Below are 20,466 nucleotides of genomic sequence, written 5' to 3'. Positions count from 1 at the left end.
CAGGAATCTTTTACATCATTATTTATGTTAATTTGAACGAGAGCTCTTGATTGTATAGCATTGATTTTCCTGTGTAGAGCCAAAGCACGCATAGCTGCATAGCCTAGCAATTCCTTCCCACATATGCACTGGAGCTGGGAAATAATAGAAAGAGAACTTAGAGAAAGAAATAATAAAATATATCTGGTCCGTTACTCATCAGTTGCCACTACTCTCACTTTATTGTGAACCTCAGGCCTCCAGGCAATACAAGCAAAGGAAAGGGGAAAAACTGTAGTCTTATTTTGCTCTACCAAGTTTTGTCATCTAAATAGTAAAGTTCATTTTGGCCATGCTAATGCATCTTCAGTTTCACAGCCAGTCTCATGTCAAAGGCAGAATGCCAATTCAGCTGTGTATGCTGACAAGCAACATTTAATGAGCACTGAGATGCAAATAGTGCAGAATATCAATAAACTCAGGCAGGTGCTGTTTAAGACTCTCAGTACACCAGATGTGAATTTAGGGAAAGGTCCAATTCAACACTAAGCTACCCAAGAGACCCCAAATGAAACTGAGATGTATAAAATTCTTTTGAGTTACCTATGCAACACACTTAATTCTACTGAATGAAAAAAAAAAAAAAAGCAGAATTGACTTTGTGTATTCACTGTGAAATATTTAATCTAAAAAGATAAAATAAATATTTCAAATGTCTTAGCGCAAGGCTTTATATTAAGTTATTAAACTATCGGGCACGTGCATGTAGTCTGTACATGGTAATACAGCTGAGTATATTGCTACAGTGAAATATACTCCTAACTTTTGACTTTTGTGGAATACTCTTGATTTTGTCTTTCAGACCGTTCTCTCCAGTTTGAACCAAACCTTATAGCACAGTTTTCCTGTTTACATTTTCTGTTTATCAGCAGTCTCGATCTCTGGCCAGGTGGCCATTCCTGATTGTGTGTCAGTTTTCACACTGTAGATACGGAGTAACCTGGGTCCCATCTGTCACATAATCAATCACATCGTAAGATGTGTAAAAAAAAAAAAAAGTACACTTCACATTTTAGTGCTCGAAGTAGTTATTAATTTTTTTTCCCAAACTGTAATTTATCATGAACATCTTCTGCTTGTACAGCTCAGTATCATTTTAGTGCATGTTAACAGGACAAGTTTTAGCATTTCTGTGTGTAATTTACATTAATAGAATTGTATTATATATCACCTTTTATCCCTGTGCTTCAACACATTTCAAATGGTGGCTGTGTCACTGTATATGACAGAAAGATGAAGTTACTCAACCACATTGCTAGGAATAACTGTGAAAGGGCTTTAAAGAGCACCCAAAATTTCTCCCTCTTTCTCTACTGCCCTTGTAAGAACATCCTGCCACTCAGTGTGGAGCTGGGAGCTGCTTTTAAATGGAGACTTTTAAGACAAGCAGCCTGCTGTTATTAGAGAAGCAATCTTAGGAAAGGCATTGCCTGGATGTCGTGAAGGAACACTATTACACTCTTTTGCCTTCTCCTGAGAATGTATCAGTGATACACAGAATCTGATACTTCTACCAATGTGATGGATAACAGCTTACAGCAGCAGGAGCAAACATTTAGCATCACAGAAGTGCAATGGCCTGTGTTGTGCTTTCCTTTTAAGTTTCAGGGATTTGAACAAATGCTGGCTTTTTTTTTTTTTTTTTTTTTTTGACATACAGAGAACAGTACATTGAGCTCCCTAGGAAAGAGAAGTTTACTATTAATACAGCAGTGACAGCTTGTTCATGGATGAAGCACATCCCTATATGGTAGAAAACTCAAAATCCCCGTTGACTCTAATGAAGATGTCACAAACACATAAGTTCAACAGGCTTCCACGTGATCAGGTCTTTGGGCCATCTCTTCCCACCGTTCTTCCCCAAAACATCTGGTGTCATACAAAATGAAAGTGTACAGGATGGCAGGGAGGAGCCCAGGACATTAAAAGAATCACTAATATAGCTTTGGAGAGAATTTCCTTGTTGTCAAGATTTAGACCCCAGCAATGAACTGCTGCACTCTACCTATACACACAACAATCAGTTATTAAGTGTGATATATACTTTTCTCTGTTTTCTAGTCAAAACAAAATGAAATGCATGTTTGCCCTATGTATTCCTTTACACTGTTGTAGCTCTTTTAGGATTCAAAAAGTGTATTTTTTTTTCCTTTGTTTACTCAGGGGATGCTGATGGAGAGCTAATAGCTAGACTTTGTGGTCAGGCTGCACCATCTGTGCCGCTAGTCATAGCTGCCCCCCAGATCTGGGTACACTTCATAAGCGATGAAAACACAGAAGATAAAGGATTCTTGGCCCATTACACGTTTGAAGGTAAATGGCTTGATAGACTGTAGCCCTTGCTGACTGAGGCTCTTCTGGGGATTGCTGCCATTCATTTGGTGATACTGAGAATACACACTATGGGATCAGCTCTCAAAGAGGTCCTCAAAAGTTACACAGTGCCTGCCACTATTTATATCCATCTAAAGCAAACATATGCTAGCAATTGAACTTTCAGATTTATTTTGTGCCTCACTGTTCCCATTCCCTGAACCGCATTTGAGGTTTTGCAATGCAGCGCAACACTCAGAACAGCTGGTTGCTCTTGGGAATAGGGATGTAACAGGTAACACCAGCCAAGTTTGACTTACTTCAGATAGGCCTCCAGAGTGCTAGCATGGCTGAAATGCATTCTGCTGCTTGAACCTTTGCACTCATTTTGAAATCCACTTAAAGCTGTATCAGTGCAAATTACAGCACTTTGCCATTTACATGCCAGCACAACTATTCTTCCTGTCACAGCTGAATTTGGTCTTGGTGCTTATCTATACACATCAGTAAGTTTTTGACTTGATTGCGTTGGTCCAAGAATGACACTGGTTTGCTTAGGAGTCAGAGATAAATAAATGGAAGATAAGGTGGAAGAGGCAGCTGTAAGTGTCAGCTGGCAAAGGTTTTGCAGAGCTATGTTAAGTGTTGGAATAAATACAAAGTTTCAAGGTCATTGCATCGGTTTACTCACTGTTGAATGACAAAGATTTTAAAACTTGTCTTTTCCCAGATAAATTCTTCATCCTTACCTATATCAGTCCAACATATTTTGATACTATTACAAGCTGAATAATCTTCCACTCATTTAATTATAGTGTTCAGTACTTAAAATGTATCAAAATGTTACTTTTTTTCTTCAGCCTGTGGTGGTATACAGTCAGGTGAAAGGGGAGTTATCTCTAGTCCTAACTACCCAGAGCCTTACAGCAACCTGAATCGCTGCTCCTGGTTGTTGGAAGCCCCTGAAGGTGAAACCATCACTGTGAGTAACACCGTGTCATGATTGTGTGCACAGCTGGCAGTGTGAGAAGTACCCTCTGAGTCTTGAGGAACAGGTTTGAGACAATTTGGAAAACTGGAATGAAATACCTCCCCATTGGTCTTACCTAAGAAACAGGGGGAAACAAAGAGAACACAACCAAAGGAGACTGTGCTTTTTGAAAAGCAGATGGATCCTAGTCTAACTTGACCTCAAAACATAGCACCAACTCCTCCTTTAAACAATTACTTTCTGTGTTTAGGAAACTAAAATAGCTCATGTTATCAGATGTGCATGGATATTCTCACTAACATGAGAATAAACATGAGGGTGAAGTTTTTTCATCTCTGCAGAAAAGTTAGAAGCCACTAGAAAGTTACTTTTGTGTCTTAATGGTTAGTTTGGGAGATAATATGGTTGCCGGTACAAATTGCGTCAATGGGATGCCACTCTTATTTCCCCATAACTATTAATGGGCTTCCTGAGGTGCTACTTTCTTGAGCTAAATTGCTGAGAGACCAGTTTAAGCACCTTTATGGTCAAGCAGTCCTAAACTTCACTCACTGACTTATTTGACCCTTTGGAGAACAGGTGCAATCAGTGACATTTGCAGTCCAGGTCAGAAAAATATCTGAAAAGCAATTTTGTAAAAACATATTTCAGATTTTCATATGTAATGTCTTTCACTAGTTTCGCTATCATGTTTTCCTTATTTACAACTACAAAGGTATTTCTTAGAAATGCAAACCCATAATCCTAATTTTTCTGCTGCATGATATTCTGACCACTGCCTAGGTACTTACTTCAGGGAATACAAGATTATTTTAGTAGAACACAAAATTTCTAGTTAATTCACAAATTTGTTTAAGCAGAACTAATCTTAATCAGATGGAAGTAGATTTCTATTTTGAAAGGACTGAGTAGCAGCCCCCCTCAGTGAAGGCAGACTAACATTTTCCAGTATAAGCTGTCAGTTTGCAGTATAAGCTGGTAAAGTTCCACACTTAAACCATTTGAGCTAAATTTGTATTTGGCCTTTGCCTCAGGCAGAGTTCTTTTGGAAATGAATACACACAAAAGTTACAGGAAGAAATACTGTAGTACTAGTGCTAAACTTTACCGCAAAGATCCTAATCCTGGAACTGGTGAAAAAAAACTTATTGGAAGAGGGCCAGGCAGTCATTAGTGTTCATCAATATTTCAACATCAACAAATCCAGAAGTCTACTGGATCAGCAATCTAAATCTTTGAACTGGAAATCCCACCCATGTGCATACCACTCCAAGGACAAAGCATCATGTGGGAGGGAGACGGTCAGAAGCTGCCTGCCCAGCCCAGTCTGCATCTAGGCCCATAGGAACCAACCATGCAACTGTTTTACTCAGATTTAATGGAAACTAGCATTAATTTTAGCAGCTGCTAAGTATTCTGATTCAAAATAATAGGAAAAAAAAAATCCAAGGCTTTCTGCTTACATAGCTATTTATATTTGAACGTGGAACTTTAGATTTCATGACCAGAAGCCTTGGGAGCAGGAAGGTGGTTCAACACCTGCACATATTCAAGACCGTTTTGAAGCACATGCTTCAACCATATGGTTAAGTCTCAATAACACCAGTTTTGAACCTGTGCATTCCTCTTCCATTCCTGTCTTCATGATAAGTAGCTGCTGTTACTTATAGTGGGAAGACTCTAAGCAATGCTTGCAGGAAAACATCAAGGTGAAGTGAGGGTTGGATTTCTGGTCGTACCCAGAAATTATTGTGCTAGGATGGCTATGGAATCTGGCTGTAATTGCTCTAACCCCTCCACTGGTGTGGCTGATGTTAGCTCCTGAATGTCACTTTTCTGTGTTGCAGCTTGCTTTTACAGCTTTCCACGTTGAAAACCATTCACTTTGTAAGTGGGACTCTGTTACTATCCTGAATGGTGGCTCTCCTGGGTCTCCTGTCATAGGAAAGTATTGTGGAAACACATCCCCTGGGACTATTCGGTCTGGTTCCAGCAAACTAGTTGTCATCTTTAACTCTGATCACTCAATTCAAGGAGGTGGTTTTTATGCAACATGGACGGCAGAATCCCTAGGTAAGAGAAAAAACAGTGATTTTTTTCAGGTCCAACACAGCAAATCATGCCTATATAGCACTTTTCAACGACAAAATGAAATAGGATTCTTCCTGTTTAATTAAGTTTGCATTAAAGAACAAAAAAATACATGCCAACATCTTCAGCATTCCTGAGAGAAGCCAGCACTAAAAAAGTCAAGTATTAAACCAGTGTTGTCTGATTTCACACAATGAAATCAAATTTGGACTGATTTTGTGCTTTTTAAGACTCCCACTAGCAGCTTCTTGATGTGTGTAAATTGTTAACATGTCCATTATCCTCACAGCAGCGGTGTCTATTATCAGTGACTATAAGACATTTCATTTCTTGAATAACAATTGTTTCAATTTGATTTGGTTTAAACAAAACTAGAAAGAGGTCAGTTTCAAAACACAGAGGTGGACAGAACTTCTCAAAGAGCACATGTGACAACAGCCTAAAACTCTTCCACTTTTGAAAGTGGTACACATGCAGGATTGAATTAGTACATTCTGAAAACCTACCTTCCCTCTGTTGAAATTATCATCCTTCTGGATTAAAAAACTAAACGTAGCTCACCATTTGCACACTGTCCTTCAGGAGGTGACTAAAGGCAAGTATAGATGTGCTGGCTGGTGGCAGGGCAGAATTCATTGTGTCTTCCTACCTCAGTATAGAGCTGGCAATGTGTCCCCTAGTGTCACCTCCAGCTGCAAACTGTCTGGCTGATGCTCATCAGCTTTTCATCAGTTAATGATCTGTCAGTATTCACACAGTGAGTTGATGGAGTGTCTTCTCAAACACATCAGTAGTCTGTGCTTGCATGAATATACACTGTCACTTATGCAGGTTTTTGACACTGTTCCCTGTTGTCACTGGGATTTCATGTGCAAGGAAGGCCACTCTTCAATGATGCAGTAGACACTAGCATACACATGCAATGTGCATAGTCAGTATTCTCTCTGTGAAAGGAGATTTCATTTTTTATATATCTGGTTTCTTTTCCTCAGCTTTCTTCTCATTTGTCCACTGAGAATCTCTGGGTTTAACCATTCTGGATGTACAAGCAAAACTTGGCCTCATATCCTTCTAAACACAGTTGCCATTTCTAACATAGAAGAATGAAAAATTAAATATTCCTTTTAAAGCTAATATATATTATTAAATTAAGAGGTAAAAAGTAGAATGTTATAAACTTTTTATTTTTTTTGCTCTTTATTCATCCTTTTACTACATTGTCTGTGAAGTAATAGTGGGTTGCTAGTACCATATGCATAGCCCTAGTAAATTATTCTTGGCATGGTATTTGCAAGTATGTTTCAAATTAACTAAACTTGTTGTGTGTAAGAACATGAGTTGCCACAGAGCCATGTCCAGCTATTACCCCTTATAAGTGAATCTGTTCACAATTTTTAAAGGCATGTTTTTAAGCCCTCTCCATAATCCCATTGAGATCCACAGGGCTGCCTGGGCTGCAGGAGAAGTCACCATTTTGCCCGGAGTAAACGGATGTAGCTCAAGTAGATTCACATGTGGAACTGCAATATTTGCATGTTACAGAGTGAGAAAACAAATGGATTCAGCAGTACGTTGAGGTTTTTTTTCCCTAGGGTGCTTTTCTGAATGGCTGTTAGTCATGACATGCACGCTGTGAGGTGTGGGAAGGAACTTGTGCGATCTCAGGAGAAGCTCCTCATTAATGTACTTCTGACCCTTACTCTCTCTTTCTAAGCAATACTCACTTCTAATTGTCAGGAGTATACAGATGGACCATAGTAAAAGGGTACGAGCTGGCAAGGAGAAGGAGCTTCTGAAGAAGAGAAAGTGAAGTACAGAGACCTCCAGAGTGTAACTACCTCCCTCCTACAGGGGTGGGAGAAGGAAAATTAATTAAAGGAGGGGTAAATGAAGTTTGAGTGGGTGTCGTGGCTTTCCTCTCTCACTCTTGGAGCCACAGAAGCAAGCAGCCATTCAAAGCTGACACCAACAGGAAATATTTGAACATTCATCCCACTTGTTGCTATTTTTTCCAGGATGTGGTGGAATAATTCATTCAGATAACGGTATGATCAAGTCTCCTCATTGGCCTCAAAACTTTCCCATGAACACCAGATGCACATGGACCATCATTACCCATGAAAGCAAACACTTGGAGATGAAATTCCACAGTAACTTCCAGATTCCAGATAGAGATGGAAGCTGCCAAAGCAGTTATGTGAAGGTAAAATAATTTTTGGCATTAGATTAGAAGAGCAGTGCTTTAAGATGTTATGATTCCAGAATCCTGTTTTGCAATCATCATGGTTAGGATTGTCAAGGCACAAAATTCAGGAAATATAAACTGAAGTTCTTGTACCAAAACAGTCAATTTTCTGTATGCCTTGAGAACTGGCTTGTATGCATTTTTAATTTTTATCAGTTCTTGAGGTTCCCCCACCAGTAGGGTCCCATCACCCTGCATGCTGCCCCAAAAATAAAAAACATGAAAAAAGTACAGATGACTTCAGAACCAGGAAATAATGAGAAAATATAGTGTAATGAAAAGACCCTTTAAATTACTCCAGTGAGTAAAAAACCAGCAAGGTGACACTATAACTAAACAAAACTCTACAAAACTTCTTAACAAGTGTATAAACTGTCCAAGTTGCACTTTTTTAATCTCAGAAACAAAGATAGCATTCTTATCTTTCATAGGTTGTCAAGAGCCACTTGTTTTCAAAGCAATAGAATGGAGAAGACATGCTTTGAATTTTTCAGTGTCATTTTTTTCTCAGGCATTTGGCATATGTTCAGTGGTTTTGTGCTCATTTTCTCCACAGCAGTACAACTCCCACTTAAAATAAAGGGCAAACATAATTTGACAACATGTAGGAAGGCTTGAGTAGCTGTACATCTGACCTATACCTACTAACTTACAAACCACAGTTGCACTAATTTTTTCAAGGCTGTGGGGAAAAAAAAACTGTTAGATTTGTCTTTCCATAGCCTGGTCCACTGATTAATTGAGGTAGTATGTTACAATAAATTTCACTAATATGAAAGTCTTAATGCCACCCAGTAAAGGTGCTTTAATTTCAAATTTCTAAAGTGTCCTGAATGACATGATCAAAACTATGTCGATTAGAAATTTTCACCATTGAGAAAAATCTGAAATTTTTGGTGATGTCCACCTCCATTTCTCAATGTCCTGTTTGAGATGTATGAAGGTGTCTGGATATGAAACAGTGTGGAACAGGTATAAGTTTCTTCCATTCATTCCAAGCTGAGCAGACAAAAAAAAAAAAAGGAATCCAAAATCAATAGTGACTTTGCAAAATTTGGCCAGGCCATAGACTTTTTATATTAATCCTTTGAGCATCCATTGCCTCGAACACCTGGCCAGATGAATGAGGTGGTTCATATGCCTACACTTACAGACTAACCCTTGGCTAACCCTTTCTAGGATGGTTGCTTAGAGCAATGACAATTTCATGTGGTTGTTCAGTTCCACTAGACTTCTTTCGAACAGATTATTTTGAAAATCAAATGTTATTTGTTTTTAATGTATTTCTGGTATAAAGTACCAGTAACCTGTTCAAACACATAGACAATAAATTTATTATTAGAGTAAATTTTTTTTCTTTTTTCTTAAAGCAGACATTTTAAAACCTTGGCAATAAACATCCTAATTCAGAAAATTATTTAAGCACTCAGAAACATCAAACATTTATGCCTATGTTTCATTTTATATGTATGTTGAAATTCAATGCTTAAACTGTGAGCCTCAAGTACATGTATAAGTAATTACCTGAAGAGGGTTTCACATAAATGCCTACCTAAATCTGCAGGTGCTTCTTGAATGCATGATTTGATTGAACTTAAATTAGCTATCAGTACAGTTGAAGTAATATTTTAAAAAATTGTGTCTTTTTCTTTGTTATATTTTTGTGAATTATATTATTTTGTTAACTATGTACATGATTTGATGGTTGTCATTGAGCAAGTGAATGCAACATAACAAAAATGGGAATAATTTTTGATTAGCAAGACTAGATATTAAGGATCCAGATCTTCCAGTTTGATGCCTCTATATTACCCCAGCATGACCATTTTGGGTTTTATTGACTTATGAATAATATAAGAATTGCATTTAATAATTCATAGTACACAGAGATATTCATAATCATAGGGTGTATGGAAATAAGTTAGCAGAGACAAAATGGAGGTAGGGAATGATGTGCATAAATTTTTTTTCTCTGGTTCCCTGAACTTCATCTATGTTGCCTCTGCTGTTAGCAGAGGTTTGAGCAAATGACCTCCAGATGCCCTTCAGAGGTCCCTGCCACCCTAAGTTATTCACTGTGATTCACACCTTGGAGAAGTCTTTTTGTCTCCACTGACTGTAGAGTGAATGGAGACTGATTAGCTCCAATTTAGATCTCTAAGATTCAGTGTGAAATGAATCCTACCCTAAGCCTATGGAAAGAACAATTGCATGTGCAATTCCTGGTGGGTTCCCACAGACTACATGGGCATTGAAAATACTAAACAATTTCCAATTTGGGCTTGTCAGGTGTGGAGAGGAAATGATGAAGAGGCAGCAGCTTTGTTAACCACAGGATGTGGAAGTTCACCTCCTGATCCTGTTGTTGCTCCAAACAATGTGATAACTACAGTATTTCAGTCTCAGGATGCTCCTGGGCCAGGTTTCTCTGCATCTTTCATAAGCAGTAAGTAATATTAAAGCCAGATGGCTGCTCTGTTAGTCCATTTTTTTTATTAATTTGATCTGTGTGTAGCAATTCAGACCTCAGTACAACATGGGATTGAAGCCTCTGCCCAGCTTTTGAAACCAAGCGTTTCCTTACTGAACACAACGGAGCTCTGTGTGCTCCAGTGTTGGACTTGAGAGAGATCCCCCATGCAGCTATCCCTTTGTAGTTATTCTTAGCCACCTTTACCTTTTCAGTGTGACAAAAAGAAATGAATAGGCTTTAAATGTTAAGACTTTTTTCTCTGTAGTTAAATTGCTTGGAAGCTAAAGCTATAATCTTCCTAAAAAGGACAAAGAATCTGCTCCTCCTTTAGAATTTTTATGTCTGTTCTTCTTTTCAAGGCACATGCTGAAACTGTGGTAAGTTCTCTTGTGTATTCTGCAGCCCATGCTCTTCACACCTGCTCTCAGGAGAAGAAATGACTCCTCACCACTTGTTATGGCCTTTGCTTTGCTTTGTTGTATTTGCATTTCACGTAGCTCAGGTGGCATTTCTTGGGTGGGCTTCTCCATTTCTTTATCCTGGCATGTGCTTTGTGACAGTCAAACCCACCAGAAGTGTAGGAAGCAGTGCTCATTTGCCATCACTTGTTTGGTTTTGTTGTAGGATGCTGCCACAGGAGACCACTTTTCCTTCACTGGATTCAGATTAAAACAGTGAGAAATTAAGTGCTTAGAGGAAGAAACTATTGAAGTATACGGAATTCTGAACTTAAACTGCTTTTGTTTATATAATATCTGCACTAGTGTCATCAGTAGCAACTAACAACCTCTTAGTGGGGACTGTCACAGGCTTCATATGTCTGCTCCTAATCTTATACCAGCATTTCCTTGTGCACTGCGCTCCTTCAAGACTGTAGCTTAAAATAAAAAGAAACCCCAGGGCCATGCAAGTCATTTGGATCAGGAGCTCCATGAAAATGAACAGTTCTGTGTGCTTGAGAAGTTCTGGGTGGCAAACCTTTCCTGCCTCTGTGTGTAGTGAGGCAACTCAGAGATGGCCCTACAGCAGACTGCATCCTCCTGGCTGTCAGGCACGAAGCAAGAATGGTACCACGTGGGCTAACATGGGCATTTTCAAATGAGGCTAAACTGCTGATGTGCCTCAATAACCCCCCACCCAGTTCAGCTGCATTTGTATGTACTAAGGGATTTTGAAAAGTGAAGGCTCCAAACACATAAGAACAGCAGTGCTGTGTTCTTCTGGTCGGTGAGCTGAGGGGCTATGGCCTGGTTTTACCCAAGACACTCCAAGATACTTTGTGAGGCTGTAGGCGGCAAGGCCCTGTGTTTTCAAAAAACACTGCTCTGTGTGTGTGTAAAACCTACTTTTGCCATCATGATATATAGTACTCTCCCTAGTTTTTTGGCCAGCCTCTTAAGGAGAGATGAGGTCCTTGTGTACGTTATTTGTTTTCTCACTGCAAAACCGGAATGATGTTATCATCTGGATTATAACTGTATCTTATTTATGTTTGCAGGATGCGGAGTAAATTTCACCAGCCCCGCAGGTCTTATCGTCTCTCCTAACTACCCTAGTCAGTATGATAACAACTTGAACTGCAGTTATATCATAGATCAGGGACCACAGTCACTGGTGATCCTAGAGTTTGAGACTTTCCACTTGGAAGGTAACTGGTTCTTCTTTTCAGTATGTACTATGAAGTGTAACTTCTTACTTGAAAACACACAAATCTATCATGAAAAATGTTTGATGGTTTAATTTGATGGTCCATTCTGAAAATAATTTACAGACAAACATTTACAGATATAGTTTCCAGGGTTCAGTTTTGCATCACTGGAAGACTTCCGGAAGAGTGAAGATAAATCTTACCTGATTAATATCTTGCATCAATGAAGTTGGGAATTTGCCAGGTAGTTGGAGTATAAGAGTGACTGTAGCCAATTTGGGTCTTTGTTCCTGCCTTTTTTTTTTTTTTTACATTGACTCTCATAATCTTTTTGATCTTAGGCCAGCTGTTTTGCTTTTCAATGCTTCTGTTTCTGTAACTGCTAAAAAAAAATGGATATAAATATACTCAGGTGTTTTACAAGGATGTATGAACATATAAATGTGAAATGAGGTGAAAGACTACAGTAACTGAAAACCTATAAAGGTTGTTACCCTGTATATATCCATGAACAAAAGTCCCTCTCGAGATTTTCAAACTTGGCAGCCTTTAGCCAAGAAATAACAGGTATAATATCCTGGTCTCATTGGAGTGAATGGTAACATTTTCCCAAATTTGACAGGATCAAATTTTTATTGATGGAGATGTCATAATAACATAGAGGAATCAGTATGTCAAACTACTTGGGTGGTGTCACATATTTTGAGGCCATCTTAATTTGGTTCCCTTGAAGTCACCTAGACAAAGAGATTTTTGAGTAATTTGTTATTACACTGGGGTGCGTAATTTAAATTTTTCTGCAGACCAGACAATAAAGTCAAAAAATAGGATTCTTTTATTTTCTTTTTAAGTTTTTAAACTGTTTTGAATTCAAAAGTATTCTGGTCCAAACTTAATTTAGGTCTGAGACAAAGATGTGATTTGACTATGATTTTATCTGAAACCTTTCTTTCATCCTCTAATACAAACTGCTACTTTAAGAATTATTTTTTTAAATGAAATGTAAACCACAGAAATTACATAATTTCTTTATGTAGAAGAAACTATAACTCAGCAGCCACACTAAATATTAGGCTGAATCAGTTGATGCCAATTTTGACACCTCTATGAGTACGTTACTGATCTGTATTCTGCCTGTGCATTCATTTAATTTATAAATGGATTCAAGCTTTTATTATCAAGAAGGTTAAAGCAAAGATGTAAGTGATGCAGACATAATAATAAACATAGATCTAAATAAATAATAAAAACATTGTACTTCTTGCAGGGCAATTTGCTCCTTTATTGCTACAGGTTTCTTTAGGCTATACAGACTAAAAGTCTGTAGTCACATGAAAAAAAAAGAACTGTGGATGTGAGCTAAAAGACATCTGGCTAAAAAAAGGGAAGTGTGCCACTCTCCAGTAGTTAATTATTACTGTTTTTCACAAAATCTTAAAACACAACCCTGTAGCAAAGAGACGTTGCCTGGGTTCAAATTGGAAGGAAGATTGAAACCATCATCTTGCAAACTATCATGCAGAAGTGAAAATTACTCAGCAGTCCCACTGAATATGTTTAGCACATGTGCCTAAGTGTTTCCAGCGTGAACTCTGTTACTTTTTTTGCAAAGGCACAACAATATTTGCCAGCATCTGTTAAAAACATTTCTAGCTATTCCGTATGCAAGGAAAGATCTATGCACCTCTTAGATTGTTGCTGCGTGTGGCCTTTAAAATTTTAACCATACTTGTGGAGATGTTCTGGATTCGTTTTTTAAAGTTTAGCTACATGTCCAGTTAACATAATTTACTACCTATTTGACCTCTCAAAAGGAATCCAATTGTTTTTTTCATGGTGGTTTAGTAATGAAATGAAGTTTCTAAAATAATGTCTGTAAGGCATACACATTGACTTTAACTGGTTGAGATATCTTTTCCATAAAATTAGAAGGCAGAAGGTAATTGGCTATAGTGCAGTGACACATTGGTACAAAATTGAATGACTTCATGGCTTAGTCACAGATCTCTGCTGTAGAGTGGTTATGTTTTTAGTTATCATGAAATGCCTATTCTCATCATGAAGAATGACTCCAAATGAGGCAGTTAACCCTCAGCAGTGATACAATGTCAGTATCTGGAACCAAATGAACATGGCATGCATGTACTAAATATTTAATATGTATTAAGTACTAAATATAGCAAGTAACAGAGTAAGAAAGAACTGGAGGAAGCTGCATTTGTTGATTTTGTGACCAAAATTTAATCTAAATTGGCTGCTTCCTAGTAGGTAAAAAATTGTTTTTATCTGACTTTGAGCCTCTGAAAATAATATCTATATTAGATTATCATCTAGATTTATCTCCTCCTATAGTGAAGTGAATAAGTGCTTTAAACTCAAAACCAAATGTGTTGTACAGGTGGAATGAATTGCCTTCTGAAGGCAATCTCAGGAAGTGATGTGTGCTGAAGAGGCCCCATGTTGGGTGCCAAAAAGGACTGTCATGGTTTAACCCCAGCCACCAATATGCACCACACAGCCACTCACTCACTCCTCCCTGGTGGGATGAGGGAGAGAATTGGAAGAGTAACAGTGAGAAAACTTGTGGGTTGAGATAAAGACAGTTTAATAGGCAAAGTAAAAGCTGTGTGCGCAAGCAAAGCAAAATAAGGAATTTGTTCTCACTCTCGTTACACATTGACTGTTACAGGAAGCCATAGACAATAGCTCACACAAGATACTTAAGATTTAGGCAGCAAAACACAGGCAAGATTAAACCTATGAATGGAATTTGTCTTAGTCTCTGTGATTTCCTTGAAGCATGAAGAATGTCTCTTCTTGTGCCAAACTGAATATTGTTACAAAACCTTCCTTCTGATTTTCCTGTTTTATGAGGTTGCATAGCTTGCCACTTGCTTCTTGTAGTGCCACCTGCATTGTTGTGTTTGCTTATTTTGTAAAGAAACAAACAAATGGGGGTGAGTTTGTTTTCTCAGCCCCACTTCTGTGACAGTGATAAATGTCATCTTCCATCTGTCTTCCCTCCTTGGATCAAAGGTCTACACAAATCTAAGATATTATCTATCTCAGTAGACTTACTATCTAAGAAATAATTAATCACTTTAATAATAAGCTTTATGCAGATGAATGGCCTTACAAATACACCTCTAGGACAGCTATGGCAGTATATTATTTAATGGCTGTAATACTCTTCAAGTATGAGTATAACATCCAGTAAAGTCTGAGTTCCAAAACATAGAAAATTAGGGGAAGTGGATGTGGGCCTCCTGCAATATCTGCTTTTAGAATTCTGTAGCAGTTATACTCTGTCCATACAAAACAACTGCATTGTGGTGATACCATGTCGACCTGAAAAATGTTTTAATAACTTGTTTATTTCTCTTTTTTTTAAAACTTTTTTTTAAACATACAACTGTGATTTTGCAATCTGGGATAGGGTCACAGCTTCATTTTGGAGTCTATCCGCTTTCTCAGTTGTTACTAGGCAATTAATAAAATAGAAAATTTTGCAATAGATTATTTTGAAAAAGGATGTATATATATGAAAGATTTGTAATTTCTTGCTTTCAGAATATTGTCTTGTGCTATGGAACTGGTTAGTATATTGCATGGAAGTATGTATGTGCGTAATACTTCTCTTACATTAGTAATTACTAATTGTATTACTATTTATACCAGAAGCTACAGTTGTGAACCAAAACCTCATTATTTTAAGTTTTACAAACTTTAAACAAAAAGCCAGGTTCTGCCTCAATACGGTATGAAATAGAATCTATGGCTATAGACAGAGAGATGGAAAGAGGACACTATTCGGTCAAAGTTTTTGTGCAGGCATCATATCAGATAATTATGGAGAATAATGACAGAAACTTCTGCTAAATGGAAAGAAGACGACACAGAGGCATATTTCAAAATGTAAAGTAAGGACATCTGAAGCTCTTATCATGTGAACTTTGGAGTCAATGTATCAATGCTGAGCAGTACCAAGAGATGATAAATAGAGTGCAGATAGATAACATAAGGCCTTGAAAGCAAATACATGCAGAAATTCAAAGAGAGAGAGATATATTAATAATATCAGGCCAAATAATTGATCTCTCCAGCAGTATTTGGAAGAAATATTGTCAATGCTGGAGGAACGCATGGTACAGTATCCATGTTGGAAAAATCAGTGTTTCTTGGGTGAGAGTCATAGCTATGTGGAAGGATACGAAAGAGTTTATCATAAAGATAATAACTGGAAACACTTGACAATATTTACATCTAGTCTGGATGTGAATACCTAGAGAGGTCCAAATCATACACATGGACCTAATGAGGGCAGGCGAAAGGATGAGGCTGTAAAGAAGATGCAAGGGAAGACCTGAGGCGGGGCAGGGGGGAAGCTCTCCTATTGAATTTTTTTGTTGAGAGACAGAAATAAGATTTTAGTCTGAACAGAAAAAGGCCTGGAGGACAGAAGCAGACTTGTGGGGTCATCAGCATAGAGCTAGCAGTTCCATCTGTCCTTGCAAGTGAGATTATACAGAGCTAATGCGGAGATAAAGAGGGAAAGACAAGAGAGAAGATGTCTCATTGAATCCTCATGGATGAATCGGAAGAGAGAATACAGTAATACCAGAAGGATGAGCTAAATCTCCTAGTAGACGAAGTTCTATGAAGAAAAACAGTGCTAGCTATGTGGAAAGTGCCAGTCAGCTCAAAGAGGATGTATGTCTGACATCTAGCTAAGAAAAGATCTCTGGAGACTTGTGAAAGCTGTTCCATTGTAATGCAAGGGACAGAAATTGGTCTAGAAAAGACCTAAGATGATAGAATCAGAGGAAATAAACCACAGAGAAGAATTGCTGATTATGTGCTGAGTGTGTGTAGAGGTTTCAAGTATGACATGAGGAGATAGGATAGCAGAATCTGAGGCTGGGGATTGTTTACAGAATAATGCATTTTAGTATGGTGAGAAATTAAGGAAAAGTGTAAACATGAGAATGAGTTACAGGATAGAGATCAAACAATTATCAGACCTGCCAGGATTCATGGGTCATAAATTATATTGGCCCAAACAATGAGGATTCAAAAGCTTGGAATTAAGCCTTTTGCTCACAATCCTATGTCAACCATCTTATTCTTTCCAGTGCAGTACTTCAAAACAAATTGTGATGGGTATTGTGGCCTTTTGCTTTGCTGAGAAATCAGTTTTAGTTCATGCCTTTCTCCAAAGCCTTTTCAGAAAAGGACCTGAGTTGCTTTCTCAAATCTTTTCCATTCTGAAATTGCACTTGCCTCCATTTAATTTTTTAAAATTTCTTTGTATTTTAAAATTGGTTATGTTTTTTAATTGTATCACATTATCAAGTATTCTCATAATAGGGCACGGCATGGCCGATGTTTTTAATTAATTATTTTATTATCAGTGTAATCAGCTATCTGATGTGGCCGGTGGTTTTCAGCTTAGTTACTCTTATTACACTTGGACAAGCACCATTTTTGCCTATTGGCATAATTGTAAAGGACATTAGAATACATTGTCTTCATTGAGAGAGAAAGCATTTTTAAATTAAAACTTCAGAGAGGATCTAAAATATATCTGACTGCTGAGATCACTCTTGTTCTTGTGACACAGAATTATCACACCATTCCTATTTGTCATCCTGTTCAACATGAGTCATCCTGTTTCCTACAACACTAGGAAGCAGCTTGTCTTGACTGGACAATCTGCAGGAATCGCTCCAGTGCAACAGTAGGCTCTGTGTCTCTCCTGTTAAATTTAGATAATTCCCTATTAATCCTTTGCAGTTTATGTAACTGCTCCATTGTTGCTAACAGATCGCTAAACATGATAACTTAGCCTCAATAAACATGTGACACCACAGCTTCCATTAAGCGTGTAAATTATGGAAAAAAACCAAGAAAACATCAAGTTGTTATATAAGCATAGCAATTAATGAAGCTCATTTTTCAGTAGATGTGTGCTGTGTTTTTCACTGACAGTTTGGATACAACTCTCTTGCATGATCCACATGGCTCCTTTCTTGCTCCCACATGATACCAAACCTCTCTAGCTGCCACCATTACAGCCCCTGGTGCTACCACACTGGGTACCACCAACCTCTCCCTGTGCTTATGGGTCCTGTCGAGGCAGGGATGTGGTGATGTGGTTCTGAGGTCCCAGGGTGCTGGTGGCTGGTGCTCAGCAGGTCTCTGCCCAAACTCGCAGCCCTTACACTGCAAGCACAGCTTGTCCTTCTTTGGGGACATTCCTCTGGCACTCTAACTCAGCTACTGACTGAAACTTATATGATAATATAATACATTTATATAATACATTTGACAGCTCTCAGTCAAATCCGATTGCAAATGGTGAGTTGGTTAGAAAGTCAGGGAGGTAGGGCAGGGAGTCAGAGAGGATGGATTATTCTCATTCTTGAATGATTTAAAATTCCCTGCCCTGAGTGCTGACTTCTACATTAGGGGAAAGCAATACCAGGTACTTGGTTTCCTGTAACAAAAGGTGCATTGCATTGATCTGCAGAGGAGATCCATGCTTTTCTTAGGTCGTCTCATCTCCTCATAGATGGTGTTGACTCAACTATGAACTCCCACAAACTCAAGGGGCCTGGAGCCTTTTCCAGATGATACGATGTGTTCAGTGGGACTAGTGTGATGTCTTGTATACAAGGTCTCCTTGCCTTTTTTTGCCTCAGTTTTTCTGCATGTTAAAAATTGACATTTGCTTCCTCAGCAAGCAAATGAGATCCCAAGATCCAGGAATGGAAAGTAATATAAAATTTAATTCTTATCCTGTGTGAGGTCTATACACTTGCAACTCAGTAAATCACATGGGAAATATGCTGCTAACATTTCTGCATTATATGTCCATGCAGCTCCAGCGCTCTTGAGCAGAATTTGTCTTTATGATGGAGTAAGCATCTTCAGTGGGACGAGGGTTACCCCCCATCCTCTCATCACGCTCTGTGGTAATGAGCTCCCTGCCCCAGTCAGTGTCTTTGGACCTATGCTGCTCAACTTCTACACCGACTCCCACATTGCAGGCTTTGGATTCCAGGCAAGATACAGAGCAATTGGTGAGTAGCCAGTCTCCTGTGCTTTAGGCGGTAGAAATATTCTGGCTGGATAACAGTTCAGTGTAGGAAATATACCTCATTTTGGGAATACCTTAGATGGATGTAGATGGTTCATATTGCCTCTGCACTTGCCCAAAAGAGCTCTCAGGACCAGAACATGGAACAGTTTGGTGCGTGTTGTCACTGACTGATATGTTATGTCACAATTCCCATTTCAAGACAGTATGTGGGACCAAGTCAGGAACTGAAACACTTTACCTTTGCTGTAGAAAAAAAAAACGCAATCCATTTTGTCACAGTTTTTTTGGGTTGTTTGGTTTTTTGGGTTTTTGGGTTGTTTGGTGTTTTTTTTTTTGTTTTTTTTTTTTACAATGTTTAAGGAGAAACATCATCAGTTTATTTAACTGAGTTCATTTAAAAGATTTTATCACATACAAGAAAATGGCCTGATTCTCAGTTATACTAAAACTACATTATACAACATAGGAACTAGAAAAGGATCTTTAAATGTACCCAGCTATATGCCTCCATTTGATGACCCTCTTGCAGTGTCAGGTGTTAATATAAATAAAAATTGGGATCTCAATATACTTTTGTTTTTTAATAAATATTTTCACCAAAACTTTTTGTCATTCACATGAGATCTCTTTGGTTTTAAAGAGGAAATATGTATTAAAAAAATAAGTTTCCAACTGAGTTTAGAATTTACATCTGCACAAATATAAATACCCCAAAAGATTGATTTTATTTTCAAAACCAGTTTTACTATTTTCTAAGTTTAACTTACAGAGACAGTACTTTGATTTTTGAAAGCATCATTTTCTAAGTGCAGAGAAAAGTGTGAGTTCTTAACTTTGCTATTTCCCTTAATGCATTCCTTATGTTCAAAGCCACAGCTAAAAGCATAAGGCTAAATTCTTTATAGAAAATGAATGGCCTTATACAGATAAGACAGAGGGAATGGCACTGAGAAATGACAATATGCAGTTACTCATGGAAAAGACCTTCATAACTCACTCAAGTAATTTACGGCTATCTGACTTGTGACTTCTGACATTTGAGAAAGATGACTGCAGCCTTATTAGCTTGTTGTTGTATACAAAGCAGATTCTAGCAATTAACATTCCTCTTCCCTCTAGTTGTATTGTTTGCTGAAATAAAATGAAAAATGCTTCCCCCTCCTAGTGTATAATAATGATTCTTTATCCTTCTGGCTCCTGTCCTTTATCTGCCAGTGCTCCAGGCCACCAGCCTGAGCACAGCTGAGGAGCCAGGGGCTCTGTATCCAGCAGCACCCTGTATGGGACTGCCTTTGTTAAGGTGGTGGCCTGGGCAATGGCATGTCCTTTAAATCATGAAAAGCTGTGTGTGGCTTTGAGCTATTTATCAACAGGACGCAGGGAAACATTTTTTTGCTAAGTTAAGATTATAAAATAAAGGCTGAAGCTAACAATGGAGATTAGACTTAGTTTTATAATGGTTTTTGTTCCCTCAAGCACTGAAGCTGGGAACAAACATTAGCCACATCCTGGCCTCGTCAGCATCCATGGTGTGAAACCCTGAGAAGCCAAGCAGTGCCTTTAG

At 38.2% G+C, this 20,466-nt stretch overlaps 1 protein-coding gene across 1 annotated transcript in view; it reads left to right on the top strand.

Moving 5' to 3' along the window:
- LOC104466518 (cubilin-like) overlaps positions 1-20,466 on the top strand; it is a gene marked incomplete at its 5' end in the record, with an annotated part of 50,255 nt that overhangs the window by 10,878 nt on the left and 18,911 nt on the right. Inside the window, 7 exon segments of the mRNA XM_010079957.1 lie at positions 2,203-2,352; positions 3,213-3,334; positions 5,191-5,416; positions 7,450-7,637; positions 9,969-10,125; positions 11,651-11,800; positions 18,682-18,882. Of these exon segments, the coding sequence (XP_010078259.1) occupies positions 2,203-2,352; positions 3,213-3,334; positions 5,191-5,416; positions 7,450-7,637; positions 9,969-10,125; positions 11,651-11,800; positions 18,682-18,882 (1,194 nt within the window).

Source organism: Pterocles gutturalis, unplaced genomic scaffold, assembly GCF_000699245.1.
Source record: "Pterocles gutturalis isolate BGI_N339 unplaced genomic scaffold, ASM69924v1 scaffold38374, whole genome shotgun sequence".
NCBI classification, from domain to species: Eukaryota; Metazoa; Chordata; class Aves; order Pterocliformes; family Pteroclidae; genus Pterocles; species Pterocles gutturalis.
The sequence above is the reverse complement of the archived record's forward strand: the minus strand, read 5'-3'. Positions and strand labels throughout refer to the sequence as shown.